This window comes from Palaemon carinicauda, chromosome 5 (assembly GCF_036898095.1).
Source record: "Palaemon carinicauda isolate YSFRI2023 chromosome 5, ASM3689809v2, whole genome shotgun sequence".
In the NCBI taxonomy this organism is placed as follows: domain Eukaryota; kingdom Metazoa; phylum Arthropoda; class Malacostraca; order Decapoda; family Palaemonidae; genus Palaemon; species Palaemon carinicauda.
In genome coordinates, this window is record NC_090729.1 from 69,547,515 (window position 1) to 69,573,378 (window position 25,864).

General features: G+C 43.0%; 1 protein-coding gene across 4 annotated transcripts in view; it reads right to left on the minus strand.

Annotated features, from left to right (window-relative positions):
• The window catches only part of Vps11 (vacuolar protein sorting 11), a 439,706-nt gene that overhangs the window by 120,892 nt on the left and 292,950 nt on the right, over positions 1 to 25,864 (minus strand). For all 4 annotated transcript variants that reach the window (XR_011044479.1, XM_068373757.1, XM_068373758.1 and 1 more), the window contains exon 12: positions 21,100 to 21,250. Coding sequence is in view for 3 of the 4 variants with exons in the window: in XM_068373757.1 (XP_068229858.1) it covers positions 21,100 to 21,250 (151 nt within the window). In the remaining variant the exon portion in view is untranslated. The remainder of the gene's footprint in view (positions 1 to 21,099; positions 21,251 to 25,864) is intronic.

Sequence of the window (25,864 nt, forward strand, 5' to 3'; positions counted from 1 at the left end):
GGACACTAACGCCGTGAGGACACCGAGGCCTGCTGACTGCTGCCCGCAAGACTTCCGCTGCACTCTGCTTTTGTGCTACGGAGGCAGTGCTCAGTAGAGAAGCTTGATCATATATAAGGTAAGACTCGAATGATGTTCTCTTCTTTATTTAAAGAATTCACGCAAAATTATAATAGTTGAGAGAGAGAGAGAGAGAGAGAGAGAGAGAGAGAGAGAGAGAGAGAGAGAGAGAGAGAGAGAGAGAGAGAGAGAGAGAGAGATTTTTTTGTGTGCAAGCCACGAGCAAATTTTTTTTCGTTTTTAAATCTAATATGCTATTTTCTTTTTTTTTTTGTCTTACAGAATCTCACAATGGGTCAGCACCGAGAGTTTGTTGGTGTTGAGTATTGGTGAAGATATAATGTTCTCCTCACCGAAGAACAGAAGGAACTTAGTCAAATACATCTTCTTGGACTCTGGAAAAAAGTTAAAACTATTTCTTCTACTAGTACTATGTCGTCAGTCTCAATGCTGGCAAAAGACGATTCATTCACGAGCGGCGATAGTGATGGTGAAGGTGACTCAGCCCTTGGGTCAGTAGATATTGAAGAGCAATTATTCCAAGTCAGTGATGTAAGCAGAGCAATTGATACCGCAAGCAAAGAGAGTGAAGTGGCTGAGCATATCAAATGTTCGCCAAAGCTTCACATATCAGTAAAAATGAGTGTATTTTCCAGTGGTGGCATTATCAACAAGAAAGTTCACTAAAAAATCTTACTGAAGTAGCAGTTGCTCTGCCTGTTACTCGCGCAAGCGTAGAGCGCACATTCTCTGGGTTGCGCTATATTCTTAATGATTTAAGACAAGGTCAAAAGAGGATATTGTTGACGCTGTAATGCTATTACGCTGCAACACACAAAACTGAATAAATGCCTAATACTGTATAACTGAACATTTTCCTTTTGTAACCTTAGCAAAATAAAATTGTATTATATCATTAATGTATTACATAACACCAATCTTCTTGAAGTGGCAGTGGTGGTAATGGCAGTGGTAGTAGTAGTAGTAAAAGTGCCATGTTATGTCTATATGAACTGCAATGTAAAGAAAAAAGTAGGTACGGAAACAGTATAAAATTACGGTACGATAAAATATCATACTAGTACGGTACGGCATGAATTTTTAGGTAGTGTACGAAATTACAGTACGGTAAAAATGTGTGGTATGAATTACGAAAAAACAAATCGAACCGTACCGTACTACATGCACTGCTATACAGTAATGCCTCACAACACAAAATCAATTCGTTCTGGAGTGGCTTTCGTAAAGTGACTTTTTCGTGTTGAGAGTCACATTTCACATGCAAATTGCCTAATTTGTTCCAAACCCTATAAAACACCACATTAAATCTCATAATAAGGCTACAGTATAACCACAATGAAATACTGTACAGAGAAACCTCTACATACGATCTTAATTCGTTCCGGAACCTGCTTCGTATGTTAAAACAATCGTATGTTGGAGCAAATATTCCCATAAGAATACACTGTAATTTGTATAACTCGTTCTACAGCCCAAAAACCTATGATAACTCCTTAATAAATTACTACACATAATTACAAATAACAATGATACAATTGCATTATGTAAGATAGATGTAAAAAAGAATTATAAAGAAATAAATAAAAAAGGTGTTTCTATTGTCACTTTGCCCTAGAGACAGGCCAGCGCAGGTGTAGGATTTGCTACGCAGGAGACGGACGGTCGGCGAGTAGGTAGAGATGGTGACTGCGATAACATATTGTAACTTACTTTAACTTACACTACGTGAACTTTAACCTAATTTAGCTTATTTTTTTTTTAATAATATATATTTTTGGGCTCAGGCCATGCAGTCCTGATGGAAAGTTCCTTCAGTAGCTTCCTGAGGGTATATATGACTACAGAAGATATTCCCAGAGAATTAAACTAAAGGTTTCACAGAATTCTAACTTCTGGCACGAGTACCCATAAGATTTCCCTTTAGGATATCGTATAATAACAGGGGAGGTATGCTTGACACGCCACATAGCTATCTGCACCCCACATAGCATTTACGCTTCGAGGGGGAAGTTGGTGGCAAGTTATGGGAGGAGCCGATACAACTACTGTATAATCTATACTATAGTTTTCTGTCTGCAGCACATAATACACTGCAAATATACTGGCTACTGTATAATCATATACTGTATTTCAGCCGACATGTTGCCGGCTAGGCTAGCACCTGGCGGCAGCAGTCCAGATGGCATGCCGTCGGCTGGGTTAGTACCTGGCGGCACCGATCCAAGCATGGAGTGAAGGGCTGCCTTAATAATGTATGTATACAATAAATAAGGGTGTAGGTATATAACCTTACTGCCTTCCTCCAGAATGAGGGTTCAAATGGAAGGGGAGAATGCATCATCCAGGCTTCCACCCAGCCACAAGATCTGTGGTCGGTTGCTGCCGGTTTAAGGGATGTGGATGGCAGTCCAAGGGAGGACTAAAGAACACTCAAGGGCAAAAGGGGTCTTCCGCCGACAGCCGCCATAGCCGGCACAACCTTTCCCGGAGCCTTGCGTCCGTAGGGTAAAGTCGGAGCGGCTATCAAGCCGCCTATGTAGGAGCCCGACCAGCTCTACGATCTACCCGGCAAGCGGGGAGAATGTAGAACGACGGCCACAGAGTTGCGATAGCTAGGCCATCGTTAAAGGACAGAGAGGGGTAGGGAAAGGGTCTTGTATGGAGTGTTAAGAGAAGGCGACAAGGTTGCCGCCACTTCCAAACAGGTGAAACTTCGTTTCAGTATTGGCGCCATCCTAGGCTGCAGAAGAATATCTATTCTTCAGCATAGGGTCTGCCAAAACAGTGTTAGGAGAAGGTGGCAGGATTGCCGCCACTTCAAAACAGGGGTGAAACTTCGTTTCACATATCGGCGCCAGAAGAATATCAATTCTTCAGCCTAGGGTCTGCCGAAACAAGACTTGTCTTCTAAACCGCAGGGGAGAAGTTGCGGCATTATACTACCACTTCAGGTGCGGCCTAGGGAGGCTAAGCCTCCTATGCCAGCAACTATACGCCGGCAGGGGAGTGACTACTCACCCTGCTGCTCAGCCGCCGGCATAAAGACTGAATACTCTGAGGTTCTGTCGAAAACTCAAGCCGGGATGCTCACTGGCAAGGGTGGGAGACAGGGAACACTAGTCTAGTTAAGCCGGAGTGTACTACTCTATGGCGAGACCAAGATAGGGTTGTCGCCTATGGCGGCACTCAGAGGGAAGGAGGGATTACCCTTAAATCTCCACAGGAGATGAATATCGAGTTATATAAATAATTATAGAGATATACTATCTCCTGTTGAATTGATAAAACGATACACGAGGGTAAACGGGGATAATGTATGAAAGCATACCAAAGCGCCTAGGCTAGGTAGCCTACCACGGGGCGAGATCTCGCTTACCTATATCACCGAAACTCTAATGTATACGATCGACATATGAGGGAGAAGAAATTTGTATGCATAATCATATCTTCACTAGTATAATTGTGCCTAAATAGCTATAAATCATTAAAGCTATAAAATCGGGAATGTCATTCTGCTGACTAAATAAAGCATGCATGACGAACGACAGCGGCCAACATGGCGCCTCCGGTGACTAGCCAAGCTCCATAAAAATATTGAATTACCTGTATACATGATGTATGGGACAAAACTTTTAAAAGCTTCAAGGCATCAAGACAATTTGCTTTTAAGGATTTTAAGCGAGGAACCCATGTTAGCCTACAATCACATATCAAGCCTAATACCTGGCTTCATTTGCACATGGGATCCATTGACCTTTGATGTACATATAAGAGTCTGGATGTACTCCCCGAATACGACAGAAATGGACAACAGTAGCCTTGCTTGTCGAAAACTTAAACCCATTCTTATCGGCCCATTGAATAATTTTGTCAATTGCGAGTTGTAATTTTCTCTCAACCATTGCCATTCTAGTTCTAGCAAATGATATGGAGAAATCATCAACAAATAGTGTTGAGAGAATATATTGAGGAATGACAGAGGATATCCCATCAACTGCTAGTGCAAATAGGGTTACACTTAGCACACTACGCTGGGGAACTCCCTCTTCCTGACATTTTCTCTCTGATAAAGTTTCCCCCACTTTCACTTGAAAAATTCTATGTGAAATACAGTACATGATTGAATGAATAATGGTGGCTCTCCTTGTAATCTTAAATTATGGATGGTTTTAAGTAAACCATATTTCCATGCAGTATCATATGCTTTCTCAAGATAAAAAAAAAAAAAAAAAAAAAAAAAAAAAAAAAAAAAAAAGACTGTTACATTGTACTTTCTGGAAGCAAAGGTTTCACAAATAGAGGAGTCAAGTAGTATCAATACATCAGTCGTCGAGTGCATTTTTCTAAATCCACACTGGATAGGGGATAAAATACCCTTCTTTTCTAGGTACCAATATCAGTCTTGCATTGACCATCTTCTCTATAATCTTATATAAACAACATGTCAATGCAATTGGTCGATAGTTTACAGCTAATAACTGATTCCTACCGGGTTTTAAAAAGGCTAAAATAATGGCTAGTTCACAAACACTTGGATAACTTGATCATGCCGTATTCTGTTTATAATGCTTATAATAAACAACTTGGTATTAACAGATACATGTTTAATAATTGCATATGGAATTCCATTAGGTCCAGGGGCTGTATTATTACATACATCAAGTGCGGAATCAAATTCTCTTTCAATAAAAGAAGAATTCTGTGACTCTTCCCTTCCTGTTGCAAAATTTAAAATTTTCTTTTCTTCAATGCTCCTATACTGGTGACCAGGAGCTGCTTCACACTTACATAATACATTTGAGAAATGATCAGCCAGGGTATTGCTAGCCTCAGTTGCTCCAGTCATATACTGTCCACTAACCTTCAACACTGGTGGTGGGTTTGGGGTGAATTTGCCTGCTTTCTTTTTTACTTTCCTCCACACAGAAGATGGTAGTGTTCTACTGTTAATGGGGGAGACAAAAGACACCCAAGACTGGCCCTTAGCTTCTTTCTTGGCACGACGGAACTTTGCTCTACATTTCTTGTATATAATCATATTCTCCTCTGTGTGGATTTTGCGCAATCAAGTTAAAAGACCTCCTTGTTTCTCTGTGCAGGACAGTTAGTTCTGAAGACCACCAGGGGACTGGTCATCGTTTGAATAACCCTGTTGTTTTGGGTATTGAATTGACCCCTGCTGTATGGAGTGTTCCATTCAGGAAGTCTATTACAGTACATCATCAATATTCTCAAACTGTTCTGCATTACCTTCAATTTCGCTTAGCTCATGAAATCTATCCCAGTCCGCCTTGTCAAGATTCCATCGTGGTGATCTCTAAAGCTGGATCATTATTGGTGTTTATAAAAATTGGTGCATGATCACTAGTATGCCAATCATCTAATGTCCGCCAATCAAAATCGAGAAGGCAACTAGAGCTTGGGATTGATAGGTTAATGCACGACAAGGTACCTGTCTGAACATGGAAGTGTTTGGGCTCTCCTGTATTGAGTAGTCCCACATCTTCATTTTCCACAATTGATGATATAATGTTGCCCCTTGTGTTTACAATCAAAATCCCCCAACAAGAAAAAAGGTTGAGGGAGTTGTTGAATCACCTCTACTAAATTATTATACGAGATGCTGTCATTAGGAGACAAATAAAGAGAGCAAATTGTGTATTTTCTCCCTACATCAATTTGTACAACCATTGCCTACAGAGGCGTACAAATAGGTAAAGATATTTGGGGAACATCTCGGCGAGCATATGTACGACTTCCGCCATGGCTCCCTGTTTGTTGATCATACGGTGTCCTATAGCTAACAGACTCTCGAGGACATGGAGTATTAGCATCAAGTTTGCTCTCCTGTAGACATACAACTATAGGGGAGTGCTCATGAATGAGGAGCTTAAGTTCTTCACATTTGGCCCTTAGACCCTGACACTTCAATCACAAAATGGAGGAGAAAACTTTCTGGAAGACATCTTGGATGAGATCTTCCTATTGACAGTTTTTGATTTACCAACATTTTCCGTAGGCTACTTAATTGTGGGTCTTGATAAGTTAGGTTTTACATTAGCCTTTTAAATGTTCTTTTAACCTAATTCTTGAGGGGGATGATGGACCTCAACTTGAATTTTTTATTGATTCAAGAAGTTTTCCTGTAGATCCGAAATATCAACAGGCAGAACATCATATCTATTTGAGGTCATAACTTTGGTGTTTTACATGGATGGTGGTGAGAGATGGAGGTCTCTCTCTTTTCCTATTAACAGGTGGTGATTTATGAGGTTTTGGTGTTCTCCCCAATACAGGTGCACTTGATAACTCGGTTTTATGTGAAACCTCCATCAAATCAGGCAAAGATATAGCCTGAGAGTGGTTAATATTATCCTTTGTAATGGGGGACAAGGGTTTATTAGAGGTGAGCAAAGCCTTAGGGGGTGATATTCTTACCCTATCATGCAGAATTTTATCAGAGGATGGCAAATTTATTTTTTGAGGAATACTGGCAGTAATAGGTGGGTTGGATGTCTCCTGTCTCGTTTTTCCTCCTGATTTCAATACCTTTGCAGAACTTGATTTACTTAACAGTCTCTTGGCATGCCCCACACTTATGTGTTCAATACTGGATTTATTGATGTAGCCTCTACTATCTTATAATGCTGGCAGCTCCAATCAGTAGATTTATGATTTAAATTGCAGTTTAAACAATCGGTCTCTAGTGTACATTCTCCATGGTAAAAGTTGGAGCAAGTACTACACACTTTTTCATTCTTACAAACATTAGAAGGATGCCCATATCTAAAGCAATTAAAACATTTCAGTGGCTTCTACTTAAAAGTTTGGACTTTAATCCATTGATTTTCTATGGAAATGTGGAAAGGCACATCAGGATCCTAAAAAGTAAGGATAATCATTGATGTTTCAGGGACTTTATGCACTTTCCACACACTTAAAGGACACATGGCCAGTGTCTCTTCTTTCGTAAACTCATACAAGTCTCTATTGAAAACTACTCCCTTTCCAACTTTATGTCATCATTCTCTGTCTTTAGACGGCATAACATAACAGATTGTGTTACTGATTTCGCTTTTATGAGGAAACTGTTCTTTCCAAAACGAGATATATCTCCGGTGTGATGGTACCTACTTTCTTTTGAAGAAATTTGCATATTTTAAATTAATTTCCTGTACTCTCTTTTGACTAAGCAATAAGCCACTTTGGTGGTTTTGGCTTTCTCTGGGAGGGTGCAAAAACTTCTATATCTCTGTCAATCCAATCTGCAAGTTTTTATACAACCAAATCCTCAAGTACCACATCACAAAGAGCACCCTTGATATTTAAATTATTGATTTTAATATTAATAACGTCTCTGATCGCATCAAATGCTTCAGCATGATTATCAAATGATATCCATGAATCCCACTTGTCATTTTAAAGTCTCATTCGTATTTCTCTGATACTACCATAACACTGAAATGTTTCATACAGAACATATTAATTACTTTCTATGGGAATTTGGGTTACATCAAGAATTTGCAGATTCCCCATGTTACCCAAATTACCTGGTTTTAGAGCATCTGAAGAATGGTCCATTAGAGTTTCCAGGTCGTACACAGAGGGATTAGTTTGTGTTGAAGAAGAAGCAAGCCAAGTTGTCCCCATCTTATCATAGAATGTCAGTCCTCCTATCACATGTGGCCCAACACGAGAAGAGGCTTCAGCAGGGACCAGTCCTCTATTAGAGAGGGGCTGCCTCTCTGTAGGTGGGCGTACACTGGTCAGTGGGGGTAGTTGACTCCTCCCACCGACGACTCCAATGTCTGGCGTCACGCACTACCCGCAAATATGGCGACTTAAAACCAGATCACTGGAGCCCGACTCTTAACAGACTAAGTCTGCACCCAATGGGGTCTGCCAGAGGGTGATGGCATCAAAATTTGTACAGGACACGATGGCATGCCATCCATCCCCCACTATGCCAAATCCAAAGAAGCAGTCAAACTATAATCAAACAAGCCAAAGTCGTCAACAAGTTCATGAACAAGAGGAAGTGATGGGAGAATAAAAGAAATAACCAAAAGGGAGAGAGAAAGTGTTGACTAATCTAGCTGGATCAAAAATTGGGTACCAAGGTCCAGTGGGATAGTAGTTCCCACCGTTTATCAGAGCCCAGCTCTTAATCCCCAAGCCCACATCCTCAACAAGTCTTCAGCATAAAGGGGGGGGCCTCTTCCCTGAGAAATTGGTTAAGGAAATCATGGACAAAGGGGCTCAGGAGAATAAGAGCCTTGTAGACAAGTGGGGTATGTCCTCTCATTGGAAATTTACCCCCCGTGAAGGACCTCAACCCAAGGGCAAGAAGCCAAGACAACACTTTATGGGAAGGAAATCCTTTCCTGTCTCTACAGCCCCAGTTGCCGGCATCCCTCAGACTGTATACACGGTACAACAGCTTTATGTTTCACTGTCTCCAGCCTTCAACCCCATGTATGAGAGGGCCACCACCATGTTCCACCCTGTCAGGGCTCAAAAGAAAGGCACCAGTAGCAGGGGAAGGTCTGGAAAAGGCAGCCAATCTAGAGCAATCTAGAGGCCAAGGAAGTAGAGGCAAAGTGGTTATAGACGCTGGACCTTCACACCAACAATAAGTAGCTCCTGGTAGGGGGACGACTTCATCTGTTCAAGGACCAATGGGAGTTCGATCATTGGCCTCACAGCTTAGTCTCAAATGGACTGGGCTGGAAATAGAGAAAGAATCCACCCCAGTTCAAGAGGTTCCTCCAACTCGCAACCCCATTTTTTGGAAGATTATGTACAGGATCTTCTCCAGAAGGGAGTCATCTGTTGCACAAAATCCATGAACTTTCAAGGGCGGCTATTCTGCATGCCCAAGAAAGATTTGCGCACTCTTCAAACTATTCTCCACTTGTCCCAACTAAACAAACTCACTCTGAACGACAAGTTCCAGATGCGGACTAATGTATCTTGCAAATATGGACCATATTACCCCCGGGGAACTACATTGTCTTCATAGATCTTACACGCGCCTATTGGCATCTTCCGATAGGTCGGCATTTCTCCACCTACCTTGGTTTCAAACTGGCAAGAAAGGCCTACGTTTTCAGAGCTATGCTATTCAGGCTCAATATAGCTCCAAGGATTTTCACGAAGCTAGCCACAGCCATCATCCAACAATTACAGAACAGAGGCCTCCGAGTGATGGTATACCTGGACGACCGGCTGGTCTGGGGTGCACTGAAGTCAGTGTCTTCGGACAGCTCAAGAAGTCATGAAATTCCTACAGTCTCTAGGCTTTCAGATCAACTTAAAAAAGTATAGGCATTCTCTACTGTGACGGACCTAATCCTAAAAGCAAGACTCAAAGATGCCAAAAGTGTCTGGAGAAGAAAGGCAGCAAATGCTCGGAGAGATCTTCACCACAAAACCCTGGTCTTACTGCGAAAGCTGTGGTCCACTGCCAAGAATTTATTGATACACGTCCCTCTGCATTACCCTCCTCCTTCCGTGACTATTCACATGGACGCCTCGGAACAAGGTTGGGGGGGACACTCCACTTCCAAGAAAGTACAGGGCTGGTGGTCAATCACATTTCAGAAAATTTACATCAATATTCTGGAAGCTATGGCAGCATTTCTGACTCTGAAGAGACTGAACCCCAAGACGAAATCACACATCAAATTAGTCATCGACAACAGGACGATAGTACACAGTGTCAACAGACAGGGCTCCAGGTCTCCTCAGATCTACCATGTGATCCCAGCCATCCTCACTCTAGCAGAGTGGAGGGACTAGCATCTCAGCAGTTCACCTGGAAGGGGTTCACAATGTGAAGGCGGACTCCCTGTCAAGATTCAAACCTCTGGAAACAGAATGGTTTCTGGATGAAAAATCATTCTGTTTCATCCTAGAGCAAGTCCCAGAACTACAAATCGATCCCTTTGCGACGAGCTTCAACAAGAAGCTTCCCCGGTATGTAGCACCAAACTTCGATCCTGTAGTGACAGGAACGGATCTCTCTGGATTGTAACCAGAGGTCTCAAATCTATTTATTTCCACCATTCAACCTCCTGATGAAAATCCTGAACAAACTGTGCACTTTCAAGGGAACAGCAGCCTTAGTGGCCCAAGAGCAATTGTATCCTCTTGTTCTGGAACTCAAACCTCTCAAGGTCCCTCTACCATTTCCACTGCTGTCCAAGGATGTTCAAGAGAAGACTGTCATCGCTTCCTCTTCGATGATGAAAAAACATCAGCTCATGATTTTTTCGCCCTCGCAGCTCAAGTTCAGAATTGTAAAGAAGAGAATTGACATCATAGATGAGTACAAGTCCAACACCACGAAACGACAATATTTGCCTTTCTGGAAAAACTGGGTTGCATTCGTGAAAAATAATCAGCCCTCTTCCATTTCTAAGGCTTCTGTATTTCTTTCTTTATCCCATTGTATGATCAAGGTCTGGCCTTTACAACTATTGTCTCATGTAAGTCACAACTAACTAGACCAACTGCTTAAGCTTTTGATATTGAACTCAATAGCAAGGTGTTCAATAAGATCCCGAAGGCTTATGCTAAACTGGAACTTTATGCTCCTCCAAAGGCTATTTCTTGGTCATTGGATAAAGTCCTGCACTTGGCCTCCTCGATAGATAACGCCTCCACTTATCTGAGGGATCTTACTCAACAACTATCTTTTTGCTTGCTATGGCTTCTGGTGCCAGAGTCAGTGAGATTGTGGCCCTTTCAAGGGATGATGGCCACAGTGAAGTCTTGGAATCAAGGAAGGTAAATCTTTACCCACATCCTGCATGCTAGGCATAAAACAAACTTCCCACGAAACACTGGAGGCCCTGGAAGATTGTCCCACTTCAGGAAGACCCTTCTCTGTCACCACAGAGTGCCTTAAAGCCTACCTGTTAGAAAGCCGTGCCTTTAAAGGGGGCAAACTTTTTAAAGGGGAGACAGCAGGATCTAACCTTTCTCTGAAACAGCTAAGGTCCAAATTAACCTATTTCATCAGAAGGATTGACCCTGATGGCATACCATCATCAGGTCATGACCCTAGAAAAGTTGCCACTTCCTTAAATTTTTTCAAATCTATGTGTTTTGCAGGCTTACAGGCTTACACAGGATGGAAATCTTCAAGAGTGTTCTTCAAACATTACTTACGTCAGTTGGAAGAGAGGAAACACTTTGTAGCAGACGCTGGTAGTGTGATTAAACCAGTTTCTTAGGTGTTGTATATGGACTCTTATAGACGGTATAGTTGGGACTTCTCAGTCTACATTGTGCAAGAGGACTCATATTCCTCTTTTCAATGTACTATTTACTATTGTAAAGAGTCAAAGGTGATATTTTTCCTTTTATGCCATGTGTTACTATTCTACCACTCTGTTACATGATTTTGGGGTTGGAAAACTCTGGTTTTCTGTAAATATCAACTGTATATAATGTTACAATTGATACTGTTACATTTAAGCATCTTTAGAAACAATAAAAGACTGTTACTCCTTTTTGCATTTCCTTCCAATGGACCTACTGTACAAAATGAAGTGGTTACCTCAATTTCTAACCCTCCTTTTATAAACTTCGGTCTTTTCATCTACTGGAGACAAAGATCTTCTCCACAGTGAATGGGACTGTGATGGTAATTTCCTTTGCTCCTACTTTTTACAAACATACTGCTTGCACCATAGCTTGGTACAATGTTTTTCTAAGGGGTGTAAAGGGTTAAAACTCTCCTGGCCACAACTGAGAATAATAATTCTCTGATACACTTCCATTAGGACGACATGGCTCGAGCTCAAAAAACGGATTCTGACATAGGTAAAATCTATTTCTGGGTCGACCTGTGGCGGCCGGTGAAAAGAGTCCTTCTTATATACCTTTTCTGATAAAACCTTCCAGTTATACCAGAGAAAGATAAAAGCATGGAATGCTGAGGTTACAACCCTCGCGCGAGCACCTTTTGGGTGTCGTGTATAAAGCAAAGGCGCGTGAAATCCACTATTCACAGGTTGTCTTCCATTTAGTTAATTCCTTCGTCAAAGGGATGGGCCGATACAAGGGCCCTAGCCAACCCCCAGCGCCACACCAACCACGCCCCGACGCGAGCGCCATCTGAACTACATCCTTCTTTTTGGACTTCGACATTGTGAAAATTTTTTGTGGTGCTCTTGGCTTTTTTCACACTCGTGGATTTATTTCGTCATGTCCGAAGCTCCATCTTCACACATTCCAATGTTAAGTACCATAGTTTGTTTTGACAGCTTTTTATAGTACCGGGCTTTTGTTTTATATCCAGTATAGGCTGTTTTATCATTCCCGTCTGGCCCTTCACGGCGGCCATTGTTTGTTCACTTGTCTTGGGAATTCATCTTTGTCTGCCCGTTTAATACTCTGTCACTTAGGTTCTTGGTTAAGTCCCTGGCCTTATGCCTTTGGAACCGTTATTATTTTTTCGTTATTATGCTCATGGTACTTTTTACTAGCAAGTCCAGCCTACGAACAAGATAGCGTTCTAGCTTTGTTATTGTTTAGTACCCGCCCCACCAGGGCGTTCGTCACTCGACTTTGCTATTTATTTTAGGTTTTAGCAGATGCTATTCTTCGTTCGTAGTCTTATCTTGATGTACAGTTTTATTTTATACGTTTATAATAGTGTTGTGTGATTATTAGTCCTGATTTTGTGTCCAAGAGAGCGAGAGCTTGGGGTTCCCGTTTTCTGTTCGCAGTCACGAGTTACCCCTTTCTCTCGTTTTCTTTCTTAGCTCCGGTGGGTGAGCGAATTTCCCGTTTTCCGTTTTGTGCGTTCAACGGGTTCTCCCTCCCTCACCTCTCCCCCTACGGGTGTATGATAACTTACGAGTTATTTATTTTTGGTTACTTTTCAATAGTTAGCGTTATTTTTAGGTCCGAATTTCGTCCTCTCCCCGTTACGGCTTGGGAGTAGTTATGAACGTTTTTCCACTCCGCCATGAGGGACTCTCAATGACTTTCGTTCTATTGTTATATTTATATATTGTTTACTACATGGGACGGGCTTCATATTGTTTAGATACGACCCTCCGGTGGCCCTTACTGCGGTCTCAGGCCACGGCCATATCCACAACAGCCATTGTTATTACAATTGTGTTATTATTCATAATATAATTATTCAGGACCTTTCTTCTCCCTCCGGCTTCACCGGAGATCGTAAATACGCTTTACTATGATCTAAGCCTTAGCCTTTAGCTGCGGCTTGGCTTTTATATCTTTCACAATTGAATTATTAGCCACAATTGAATTATTCAGGACATCTCATTACCCTCCGGCTTCACCGGAGGTCGCCCATATACAGTACTTCACACTTATATTTGCCTTGCCTTTAGCTAAGGCTGGTGTTTATATTTATTTTAAGGGCATGTCACTGCTTCCCCGACCCTCGGAGGTCGGCAGATTGCTTTAAGTTATTTATTCTTCTGTCATTAACAGACATTAGGTAAATTACAATTATACAAACAATTGAATATTAAAGTGCCATCAATGGTATGGGGCTGGATCATCTTAAAAGTGATATTCAGATATTAGTTAAATGCAATATTGGAGCTTAGGGAATTCAGTGAGTGCCGGAGCTCTATAATAATAAGGTTTTTTAACCCCTTATCAGAGTTTCAAGGAACATCAGACTCATGTCTCCTTTCTTTTACAGAAGGTCCGTTGTACTGCCGAAGGATGCCCTGCCTCGTTCAACGACCCCGTTGGGCATGACCTCTGTCGGTCTCATGCGCACTGCTCCATCCCCTTTATCCGGGAACTGGGCCAGGCGCAATACATGGTCTGGTTCCCGGATTTGTGCTCGCTCTGTTACGAGCTGTCGTCAATTCTACTGAACGATGATGTAAGAGGGTTTTCCCTTTGTTCCTTATTTCTCGTTGGCAGACACTAATTTAGCCATGAATATGATATACACAGTATATTTTGGAGAGCAAACCCCCTCCTGCATCACTAATCACTGCAAATCTTACAGGCCGATGATGTCTCTCTTCGTTCAGCAAGGGCTACTCTTCGTCCGTGGGTGTCGGGCTTCGGCAGGAATGCCCCGTCTGGCGCACCCTATCTCCTCGATGGAGACATGGCCTCCCGTCTCTTCCCAGGCTCGACTACTGCTGCAGTCTCCCCTGACCTTACTGCCCCCTTAATTGAAGAAGTCAGGGCCACCATTTCCGCAGAGGACGAACCCCTCGTACCGCTGGACGTGGCAGATCTGGATATAGACGTAGAACCCAGGGACGAACAGGTAAGTGGTGCCGAGTTGGTAGAAACCCTTTTCTCTCCTACTCTCTCTTCTACCTCTTCCTTTCTAGGTTTTGATAACTCTAAGGCTTCTCCTCGGGATCCCTCTGCCTCTGTACGACCAAAGGTGAAGCCACTTCGAACTTATAAGACTTCAGCTTTGACAGTATCAACGTCACCGGTCCCCGGATCCTCAACAGCTCCTGATATTCATATTGCTCCTCGTAAAACCACGACTCCTAAGAAGTCTAAGTCTACCAAATCCAAGACAAAACCAACGGGTGGCTTTCAGGTACCCTGGGGCGATCTCGTCCCCATCGAACTGGTCAGAGATTTGGTCAGAGAACAAATTCAACATCACTCTGGGGCGATGACAGAGATTAAGGATATGATGGCTACTCTGATCCGCGCCGGAACTCAGCTTCCTCCCACTTCTGCCCCAGACGCATCGAAGCTACCGCCCTTCGATAAAAACAATCCTTGGCGGTTTGCCTTGCATGCCCCATTCTTAGATGGTTCCCTAACTCTGGAGGGCATAGGCACCCGCCTTCTAGAGGACCTGGAGTTCTACCCCCGGGGCCTAGAATTCCCGTTCAATGGTTTCGTACGTTTAACGGAACATGCATTGGTCCGTATGGACAAGGTACTGAAGGAAACGGTGATATTTCCAAAAGAGCAGGTCCAGGCTATCTGAGCCAGAACACTATCAGAGTGGGGGTGTATTAACTCCAAGCTCACCCCACACAAAGGTGCCTACACTATTTTTACGACAGCGGCCTCCATCTCTTTGCCGCTCATAGACAAAGTCACAGAGCTGACTATACAGGCCATCAAGGAAGGCTCTTCCATGCCGGCTCTCAAAGAGACGGACCCCACCTCTTTGCTTATTCCGGGTACCTCTGCAACCTGGGATGCCGCAGCTTCTACCTTCACAGTGGGGAAGCTAGACCCGGACTGTGCCTCTACTCTTTTCTCTGAGAAGCTTCCCAGATTAATAGAGAGTCTTCTCAAAACTGAGTACGAGACCTGTACTAGACTAGCTAGGTCCCTCCAATCCATCACCTCCATGGAGTCCTTAGCATCTCTTTACCCAGAGGAAACGCTGTTCAGAGTCGCCACAAAGAACCAGCTGCTGTCCTACCAAATAGACCTCCATGACTTCTAGTCAGCTCGAGTTAGTTGCAGGAAGTTCGTTCTGTCTGAGGCCTCCATCAGACATGAACCGAACAGGCTGATAGCCTCCTCCTGCTGGGGTAAGACCCTCTTCCCTCAGACCGAGGTGGATAAGGTTCTTCAGGACGCGGCGAGGGCAAACCAAAATTTGCAGGTAAGGTGGGGTCTCTCAGCCAAAAAGAAGTTCGAACCCCAGAGACACACGTTCTTCAAGAAGAAGCAGAGGTTTAGTCCTTACAAGACTACCCGGGGTACCTCGTCCCCACAGTCTTCTGCGGCCTCGACTTCTCAACAATAGGCTCCCCCTCAGCAGGTAGTCTACCTCGCTGCTCCCCCTAGTACACAGCCCAACCCCTCTTGGATGTCCTCTCCTGCATACAACCCTGCCTACGAATCCTCCGGTTCCTTTCGTGGATACCAGAGAGGGAGTTTCAGAGGTAGAGGATAGTTCCGCCAACGCGGCGGACCTAGAGCAAGGGGTGCCCGTGGAGGGAGGGGCCCTAAGTTCACTCCCTCCCAATGATGTGATGCCGGTAGGAGGGAGATTTTATCACTTCCGAGACCATTGGAACTTCAGTCCATGGGCTCACAGCATAATATCCAGGGGCTTGGGTTGGAAACGGTCACAGGGATCCCCTCCTCCACCAGTGACCTTCTTCCAGAGACCCACTCCCATCCTGGAAGAGTACACCACGGAGTTACTCAAGAAGAAAGCAATCAAACGGGTTCGATCCCTAAAATTCCAAGGCCGCCTGTTTACAGTCCCGAAGAAAGACTCGTCGGCGTTGAGGGTAGTTCTGGACTTGTCGAAGCTCAACTCTTACATCCTTTGCGACAAGTTCCGTATGCTGACTATCTCTCAGGTACGGACCTTACTTCCCCGTGGGGCCGTCACCACCTCTATCGATCTTACCGACGCCTATTATCATGTCCCAGTAGCTCGAAACTTCTCTCCTTACCTAGGCTTCCGTCTCGGCAAGAGAGCCTTTGCATTCAAAGTCATGCCCTTCAGTCTCAGCATTGCCCCCAGGATATTCACAAAACTGGGGGAGACGGTGCTCGAGCAACTCAGACACCAAGGGATACAGATCATCGCCTATCTGGACGATTGGCTCATTTGGGCCCAGTCGCACCAGGAATGCAACAGAGCTACGTCGAAGGTACTCCATTTTCTCGCCAAACTGGGCTTCCAAGTCAACCTCCGGAAGTCCCGCCTACAACCATCAAGCCACTTCGAATGGTTAGGCATCCGTTGGAACCTTTCAAAGCACAGACTCTCCCTTCCTCCCAAGAAGGTAGGGAGATAGGAACTTTCTCAAACACAGACAGGTGTCCAGAAGAGCTTTAGAACGAATCCTCGGCCTTCTCCAATTTGCCTCACTGACCGATCTCCTATTAAAAGCCAAACTCAAAGACATCAATCGAGTTTGGAGAAAGAGAGCGACAATACCTTTAAGAGATAAGACCTCGAAGATCCCCTCTATCTTGAAAATGAGACTACAACCATGGTCCAAACGGAGGAACCTCTCCAAATCGGTTCCTCTACAGTTCCCCTCTCCACAAGTGACAATTCATACCGACGCGTCTCTGAGTGGATGGGGGGGTTACTCCCAACATCAGATGTTTCAGGGCTCTTGGTCACCCGCCATGAGGCAGTTCCATATCAATGTTCTCGAAGCCATGGCGGTGTTCTTGACCCTGAAGAGAATCTTTCCTCCGAGGTCGACCCACATCAGAGTAGTCTCAGACAACACGGCCGTAGTCCCCTGCCTCAACAGAGGGGGATCCAAATCACCCAACCTGAATCAGATCCTGGTCACTATTTTCGCCTTGGCAGCCGAAAAAGACTGGTTCCTGTCAGCAACTCACCTAGCAGGAGTCCAGAATGTGATGGCAGACTCATTATCCAGGACGAGCCCACTGGAATCGGAGTGGTCCCTGGACATGCACTCCTTCCGGTGGATACTCAGGCTGGTTCCAGGTCTCCAGGTAGATCTATTCGCGACCCAACTCAATCACAAACTCCCATGTTATGTGACACCGAAGCTGGACCCTCAGGCTTATGCCATGGACGCATTAACCCTGGATTGGAACCATTGGCAGAAGATCTACTTATTCCCTCCAGTGAATCTTCTACTGAAAGTCTTGCACAAACTCCGCTCCTTCAACGGGGCAGTGGCTTTAGTGGCACCTCACTGGCCAAAGAGCAGTTGGTTTCCTCTCCTCCTCGAGTTGAAACTCCGTCCCTTCCGGATCCCATTCCCCAAACTGACCCAAGTGGTCCAAACTCGGACTGTGTCAGATTCCTCAAGGATAGCCAAAACCCTAACTTTGTGGATTTCATGAAGTTTGCGGCTCTAAGGGATGCAAACATTGACCCAGATAATGTCTTCTTTATAGAATCAGACAAAAGGGACTCTACGATTCGCCAATATGATTCGGCAGTTAAGAAACTAGCAGATTTCTTAAAGAGTTCAGACCATTCGGTTATGACTCCTAATTTAGCCATCTCCTTTAGGTCCATATTTGACAAAGGCCTAGCAGCTAGCACTATAACCACCATTAAGTCAGCTCTGAGGAAAGTCTTCCTGGTTGGGTTTAACATCAACCTGGCGGAGTCTTATTTCTCGTCTATTCCAAAAGCATGTGCTAGGCTTCGACCTTCGGTTCGTCCACAAAAGGTCTTTTGGTCTCTAAATGATGTCCTCAAACTGGCCTCCGACACGGACAACGAATCCTGCTCCTATATCACTCTTCTTAGGAAGACTTTATTTCTAACAGCTTTGGCCTCGGGTTCTAGAATCTCAGAACTAGCAGCTCTCTCACGAAACTCAGAAAACATGGATTTCCTCCCTTCAGGTGAAGTACTTCTTTCTCCAGACAGGGCGTTCCTAGCTAAAAATGAAGACCCCCAAAATAGGTGGTCCCCTTGGAAGATTATTTCTCTTCTCCAAGATACTTCTCTATGTCCGGTCACCACTCTCAGGGCCTTTTTAGCCAGGACTGCTACCCGATCGTCTGGCCCCTTGTTTATCAGAGAACAAGGAGGTACCATTTCCATAAGTGGTATTAGGCAACAGATCCTATACTTCATTAAACACGCCAATTTGGGATCATTTCCCCATGCTCATGATATGCGGTCAATTATTTCCAGAATATGGACTTTGATGACCTTAAAAAGTACACGGGTTAGAAATCTCCCATGGTCTTCAAACGCCACTATCTAAAGAACTTACAGGCTCTTAAATACCCAACGGTTGCAGCTGGGAGCCTTATCTCTCCCCAGTGATCTTTTGTTCTTCCTTTCATCCATCTCTTTTCTTCTCCCTCCTACCCGCCACTCGCACCACGACGCCGCTTCCTTGGTGGTTCGTTAGCCCTAAGTTTATTACATATTAGGTTAATATGATTGTAACTATTATTGTTTACCGTAATTATAGGGTTGGGATATTTTTAGCCATGTCAGTTTTGATGCATGTTTACTCTGATACTCGGAGGCTTCCCTGTTATCATGTTTGTTTAACCTTACTCTCACTATGCCCTGTGGCTAGTTTATGTTTTATGTTTACTTACCTTAATTATATATGATTTTCTTTACATGGTATTGTTTCTCTCCCCTCATTAAATTAGTAGTTAATGTTGGGCTTGGAAGGCATTCTCTAGTACATTTTCACCGGCCGCCACAGGTCGACCCAGAAAAGGGATTTTGACGAAGGAAAAATCTATTTCTGGGGAGAGACCTGTGGCGCCCGGTGAAACCCTTCCCCTTTATTTTACACGATCCCACCCTTTCCTTTCCAAGCCATCATGGCCAATACAGAAGGATGTTGTTCAGATGGCGCTCGCATCGGGGCGTGGGTGGTGTGGCGCTGGTGGGTTGGCTAGGGCCTTTGTATCGGCCCATCCCTTTGACGAAGGAATTAACTAAATGGAAGACAACCTGTGAATAGTGGATTTCACGCGCCTTTGCTTTATACACGACACCCAAAAGGTGCTCGCGCGAGGGTTGTAACCTCAGCATTCCATGCTTTTATCTTTCTCTGGTATAATTGGAAGGTTTTATCAGAAAAGGTATATAAGAAGGACTCTTTTCACCGGGCGCCACAGGTCTCTCCCCAGAAATAGATTTTTCCTTCGTCAAAATCCCTTTTTTGGGTGAGATAGCCATGTCATCCTGATGGCCCGCCCGTTACTTTTCATCCCCTCCCATTCTTAGTGTGGGGTCTCGCGTCATGCAATGGCTGCTCCTGGAATGGTTCAACAGGAAACGTGTTAGTTGTAGCACATTGAGATCGGGAGTTGTAACGGCTCTTTTGCCCACGTTTCCTACCCTATCCCTTATCCTTCGAGACAAGGTTAACTCTATTCGGGGAAGGATAACCATGGCTTGTTATTAACACGTCCCTAATCTATACCCGATATCTCTCAAGATATTTGCCTCGGAGGTTAGAACTCCATGATAACCTCTAAGGTAGAATTTCTCTGGTTTATCACTCGCAGAAATATCCCAAGCAGAAGCTGCCAATGAGGAACTTCCATTAGGACGACATGACTATCTCACCCAAAATAGATTTTTCCTATGTCAAAATAATACTGTACATAAAAGTAGACCTCCTGTTAATAATAATAACAAACATTATTATTATCATTATTATTATTATTATTATTAATGATTGATTATTGTTGTTGTTGTTGTTGTTACTATTAATTATTATCCTTATCATTATTATTATTATTATTATTATTATTATCATTATTATTATTATTATTATTATTATTATAAGTTTTATTTTTAATAATAATATTATTATTATTATTATCATTATTACAAGCTAGACTATAACCCTAGTTGGAAAAGCAAGATGCTATATGCCCAAGGGCTCCAACAGGGAAAAATAGCCTAGTGAGGAAAGGAAAAAAAAGGAAACACACGACTAGAGAAAATAAATAAAAAATAAAATAATTCTAGAACATTAACAACATTAAATTAGATTTTCACATATAAACAATAAAAAATTAAAAAAAAAACAGGAAGGAGAGAAATGAGATAGAACAGTATGCCCGAGCATACACCACAGCAAGAGAACTCTAACCAAAGACAGTGGAAGCACATGGTAAAGAGGCTATGGCACTACCCAGGACCAGAGAACAATGGTTTAATTTGGGAGTGTCCTTCTCCTAGAAGAGCTGCTTACCATAGATGAAGAGTCTCTTCTACGTTTACCAAGAGGAAAGTAGCCAGCCACTGAACAATTACATTGAGTTGTTAACGCCTTGACCAATGAAGAATTGTTTGGTAATCGCAGTGTTGTCAGGTGTACAGTATGTGGACAGAAGAGAATGTTGTAAGAATAGGCCAGACTATTCGGTGCATGTGTAGGCAAAGACAAAATGATCCGTAACCAAAGATAGGGATCCAATGTACTGTAGTACTGTCTGGCGAGTCAAAGGATCTATCAACTCTTGAGCAGTAGTAGCTTAACGCATTGCTGGTGCCTTGGCCAACTTACTAACTATGAAAAATAAACTACAACTTCAAGTATCAAATTGATTAGCTGTACACACCTCTTTGATCATGGGTGAATTACTAGGCTTGTAATCTGTGCAAAGGGAGATGAGGACTTCTGTAGTATCATCTGGGACATTTGAAAGAAGAACTGAACCATATCGTAAAATGTTGTCTTTTGCTTCGTTAAATTCCAAAGTCGAGATATACCTGTAAGAGGGGAAAAGGAAGAATTAATAAATTGAGAAAAAAAAACATCAAATATCCTAGTTTTAAAGATTTATCATTTCATAACCATCATAATCTATGAAAGCTAGATTTGTAGGCTTACTTTTAAAATTACAGCATCCTTTTCCAAAGTCTTTCACTTATAAAAGTGCTCTCTGATAATTTTTTCATAATTTTATGAAGTCACCTCACACAAATAGCATGGTTAAGAGGAATTTCCTGCCTTTACCCTTCTCAATTGTATAGTATTTCCTTTTACTACTGCACAGCATAACAGTTTTGCTATGTTAATCAAATTTAAGGACATTACAGACAGTCCTAAGGTACGAACATCAAATTTACAAACGCTAAATACAGCAAGTCAAAATTATGTTTGTAAACTCTCCGGAGTTATAATTTTAAAATTAGCGCCACTCCCAACTCGGTCACGATGCTGCTGCCACCCAGACCGGGCGGCAGTACCGAATCACCTTTATTCAAAATCCATTGTGTTTGCTATTGTATTCATTGAACTGTTAGTATGTGTTACCTCTGCCATATATTTGCCCTATTACAGTAAATTACAATAACATTGACTATGGCTGATAAGTAGATTGCTAGTGGTAGTGCAATGAAGTTCAAAATTAGTGGTGATAATGGCACTGGTGCGAAGAAAAGGCAGGCAATTTAAATGCAAATCAAAGTAGCCATTATCAAGAAACTAGAAGGTGGTGAAAAGATGGCAAATATTACAAGTGCATATCAAGTAAAGTACAACATCTACATACGAATTTAATTCGTTTCGGGACCTACTTCGTATGTTAAAATAGTCGTAAGTTGGATTAAATATTCCCATAAGAGTACACTGTACATACATACATACATATACCAAGGCACTTCCCCCAATTTTGGGGGGTAGCCGACATCAACAAATGAAACAAAACAAAAAAGGGGACCTCTACTCTCTACGTTCCTCCAGCCTAACCAGGGACTCAACCGAGTTCAGCTGGTACTGGTAGGGTGCCACAGCCGACCCTCCCACATTATCCACCACAGATGAAGCTTAATAATGCTGAATTCCCTACTGCTGCTACCTCCGCGGTCATCTAAGGCATTGGAGGCAGCAGCAGGGCCTACCGGAACTGCGTCACAATCGCTCGCCATTCATTCCATTTTCTAGCACGCTCTCTTGCCTCTCTCACATCTATCCTCCTATCACCCAGAGCTTTCTTCACACCATCCATCCACCCAAACCTTGGCCTTCCTCTCGTACTTCTCCCATCAACTCTTGCATTCATCACCTTCTTTAGCAGACAGCCATTTTCCATTCTCTCAACATGGCCAAACCACCTCAACACATTCATATCCACTCTAGCTGCTAACTCATTTCTTACACCCGTTCTCAGTCTCACCACTTCGTTCCTAACCCTATCTACTCGAGATACACCAGCCATACTCCTTAGACACTTCATCTCAAACACATTCAAATTCTGTCTCTCCGTCACTTTCATTCCCCACAACTCCGATCCATACATCACAGTTGGTACAATCACTTTCTCATATAGAACTCTTTTTACATTCATGCCCAACCATCTATTTTTTACTACTCCCTTAACTGCCCCCAACACTTTGCAACCTTCATTCACTCTCTGACGTACATCTGCTTCCACTTCACCTTTTGCTCCAACAACAGACCCCAAGTACTTAAACTGATCCACTTCCTCAAGTAACTCTCCATTCAACATGACATTCAACCTTGCACCACCTTCCCTTCTCGTACATCTCATAACCTTACTCTTATCCACATTAACTCTCAACTTCCTTCTCTCACACACTCTTCCAAATTCTGTCACTAATCAACCAAGCTTCTCTTCTGTGTCTACAACCAGTACAGTATCATCCACAAACAATAACTGATTTACCTCCCATTCATGGTCATTCTCGTCTACCAGTTTTAATCCTCGTCCAAGCACTCGAGCATTCACCTCCCTCACCACTCCATCAACAAACAAGTTAAACAACCACGGTGACATCACACATCCCTGTCTCAGCCCCACTCTCACTGGAAACCAATCACTCACTTCATTTCCCATCCTAACACATGCTTTACTACCTTTGTAGAAACTTTTCACTGCTTGCAACAACTTTCCACCAACTCCATATAACCTCATCACATTCCACATTGCTTCCCTATCAACTCTATCATACGCTTTCTCCAGATCCATAAACGCAACATACACCTCCTTACCTTTTGCTGAATATTTCTCGCATATCTGCCTTACTGTAAAAATCTGATTCATACAACCCCTACCTCTTCTAAAACCACCCTGTATTTCTAAGATTGCATTCTCTGTTTTATCCTTGATCCTATTAATCATTACTCTACCATACACTTTTCCAACTACGCTTAACAAACTAATACCTCTTGAATTACAACACTCATGCACGTCTCCCTTACCCTTATATAGTGGTACAATACATGCACAGACCCAATCTACTGGTACCATTGACAACACAAAACACATTAAACAATCTCACCAACCATTCAAGTACAGTCACACCCCCTTCCTTCAACATCTCAGCTCTCACACCATCCATACCAGATGCTTTTCCTACTCTCGTTTCATCTAGTGCTCTCCTCACTTCATCTATTGTAATCTCTCTCTCATTCTCATCTCCCATCACTGGCACCTCAACACCTGCAACAGCAATTATATCTGCCTCCCTATTATCCTCAACATTCAGTAAACTTTCAAAATATTCCGCCCATCTTTTCCTTGCCTGCTCTACTTTTAACAACCTCCCATTTCCATCTTTCACTGTCTCTTCAATTCTTGAGCCAGCCTTCCTTACTCTCTTCACTTCTCTCCAAAACTTCTTATTCTCTTCATATGAATGACCCAATCCCTGACCCCACCTCAGGTCAGCTGTCCTCTTTGCCTCACGTACCTTGCGCTTTACTTCCACCTTTTTGTCTTTATATTCTTCATACTTCTCTACACTATTACTCTGCAGCCATTCTTCAAAAGCCCTCTTTTTCTCTTACACTTTTACCTTCACTCCTTCATTCCACCATTCACTGTCCTTCCAACAACCTTCTTGCCACACACATCACTCGCAATCCCAACAAAATTTTCTTTTACTAACTTCCACTCCTCTAAATTGCCAGTTTCTCTTACTTTCACTTCGTCATATGTCATTTTCAACCTTTCCTGATATTTACTTTTTACCCCCGGTTTTATTAGCTCTTCAACCCTCACTAGCTCTCTTTTACATTCACCTACTCTATTCCCCCACTCTTTTGCTACAACTAATTTTCCTTCCACCAAAAAATTATCAGACATACCGTTAGCCATACCCCTAAACACGTGCACGTCTTTCAATCTTCCAAACATTCTTTTAGTTATCAACACATAATCCATTAATGCCCTTTCTACTACTCTTCCATTTGCCACTCTTACCCATGTATACTTATTTTTATCTTTCTTTTTGAAAAAGCTATTACTTATCACCATCTCTTGCTCGACACATATCCACCAGTCTCTCACCACTCTCATTTTCACTTGGTACGCCATACTTCCCAATGACACCTTCTACCTCTCCAGCACCCACTCCAGCATTTAAATCACCCATGACAACTACATAATTCCTTCTACACAGTCCTTCTACACACCTAGTTAATTTGTTTAATTCATTCCACAGGCCAAAAACCTAAGATAACTCCTCAATAAATACTACACATAATTACACAGCAAAAAACAAATGTATTACAGTGATCCTTCAACAGTTCGCGGTTCGACTATGGCGGGGTTTATTTTGTCGAAAAATAAAATTTAAAAATACTGCCGTATTGCGGAAAGCAGCCATGTTCCATCTTGATGAGCTTAAGAAACAGCTTCCCGGGCTGCCAGACAAGGAGAGCAGGTTGTTCTTATACCCACTGGAACTCAGACAAGGAACGTGATTGAATACTGGTACGAGATCAACGAATCAGAGCACGATTGGATGTATCCCGTGAGCTGATTGGCTGCGCATCATTCCATCCTTTCCCAGCATCTTCTCTTCTTGTATCTCACCGCTCCGACAGTCTCTCGTTCACGCTGTACTGTACTCTTACAAGTTCTTGTTGTAAAGTTTCTAAAAATTAGAGAGGACTTGCTGGTCCATGGGCAGGAGGATAGGGGTGGTATTTGGTGGGAGATAGAGCACTTTGATAAACTTGAATTCATCGATATCATCATCTATGAGTCATGGGGGGTGAGCGGATGCATTATCCAAGCAAAGCAAGCACTCCAAAGGCAAATTAATCTCTTGAAGGTACTTCTTGACAGCAGGGCCAAAAACTTGGTTAACCCATTCAATAAAGAAGAGCCTAGTAACCCAAGCCTTAGCAATAGCATGCCAGAAAACTTGCTGCAAGTCCTTAATCACTTTATGCACATTAAATGCCCTAGGGTTTTCGGGATGGTAAACCAATAACGGCATGATTTTGCAGTCCCTGCTGGCGTTGGCACATAAGGCAAGAATCAACCAATCCTTTGTAGGCTTATGTCCAGGTATTTTCTTCTCTTCGGCATTGATGTATGTTCGACTTGGCATTTTTTTCCAAAATTGTTG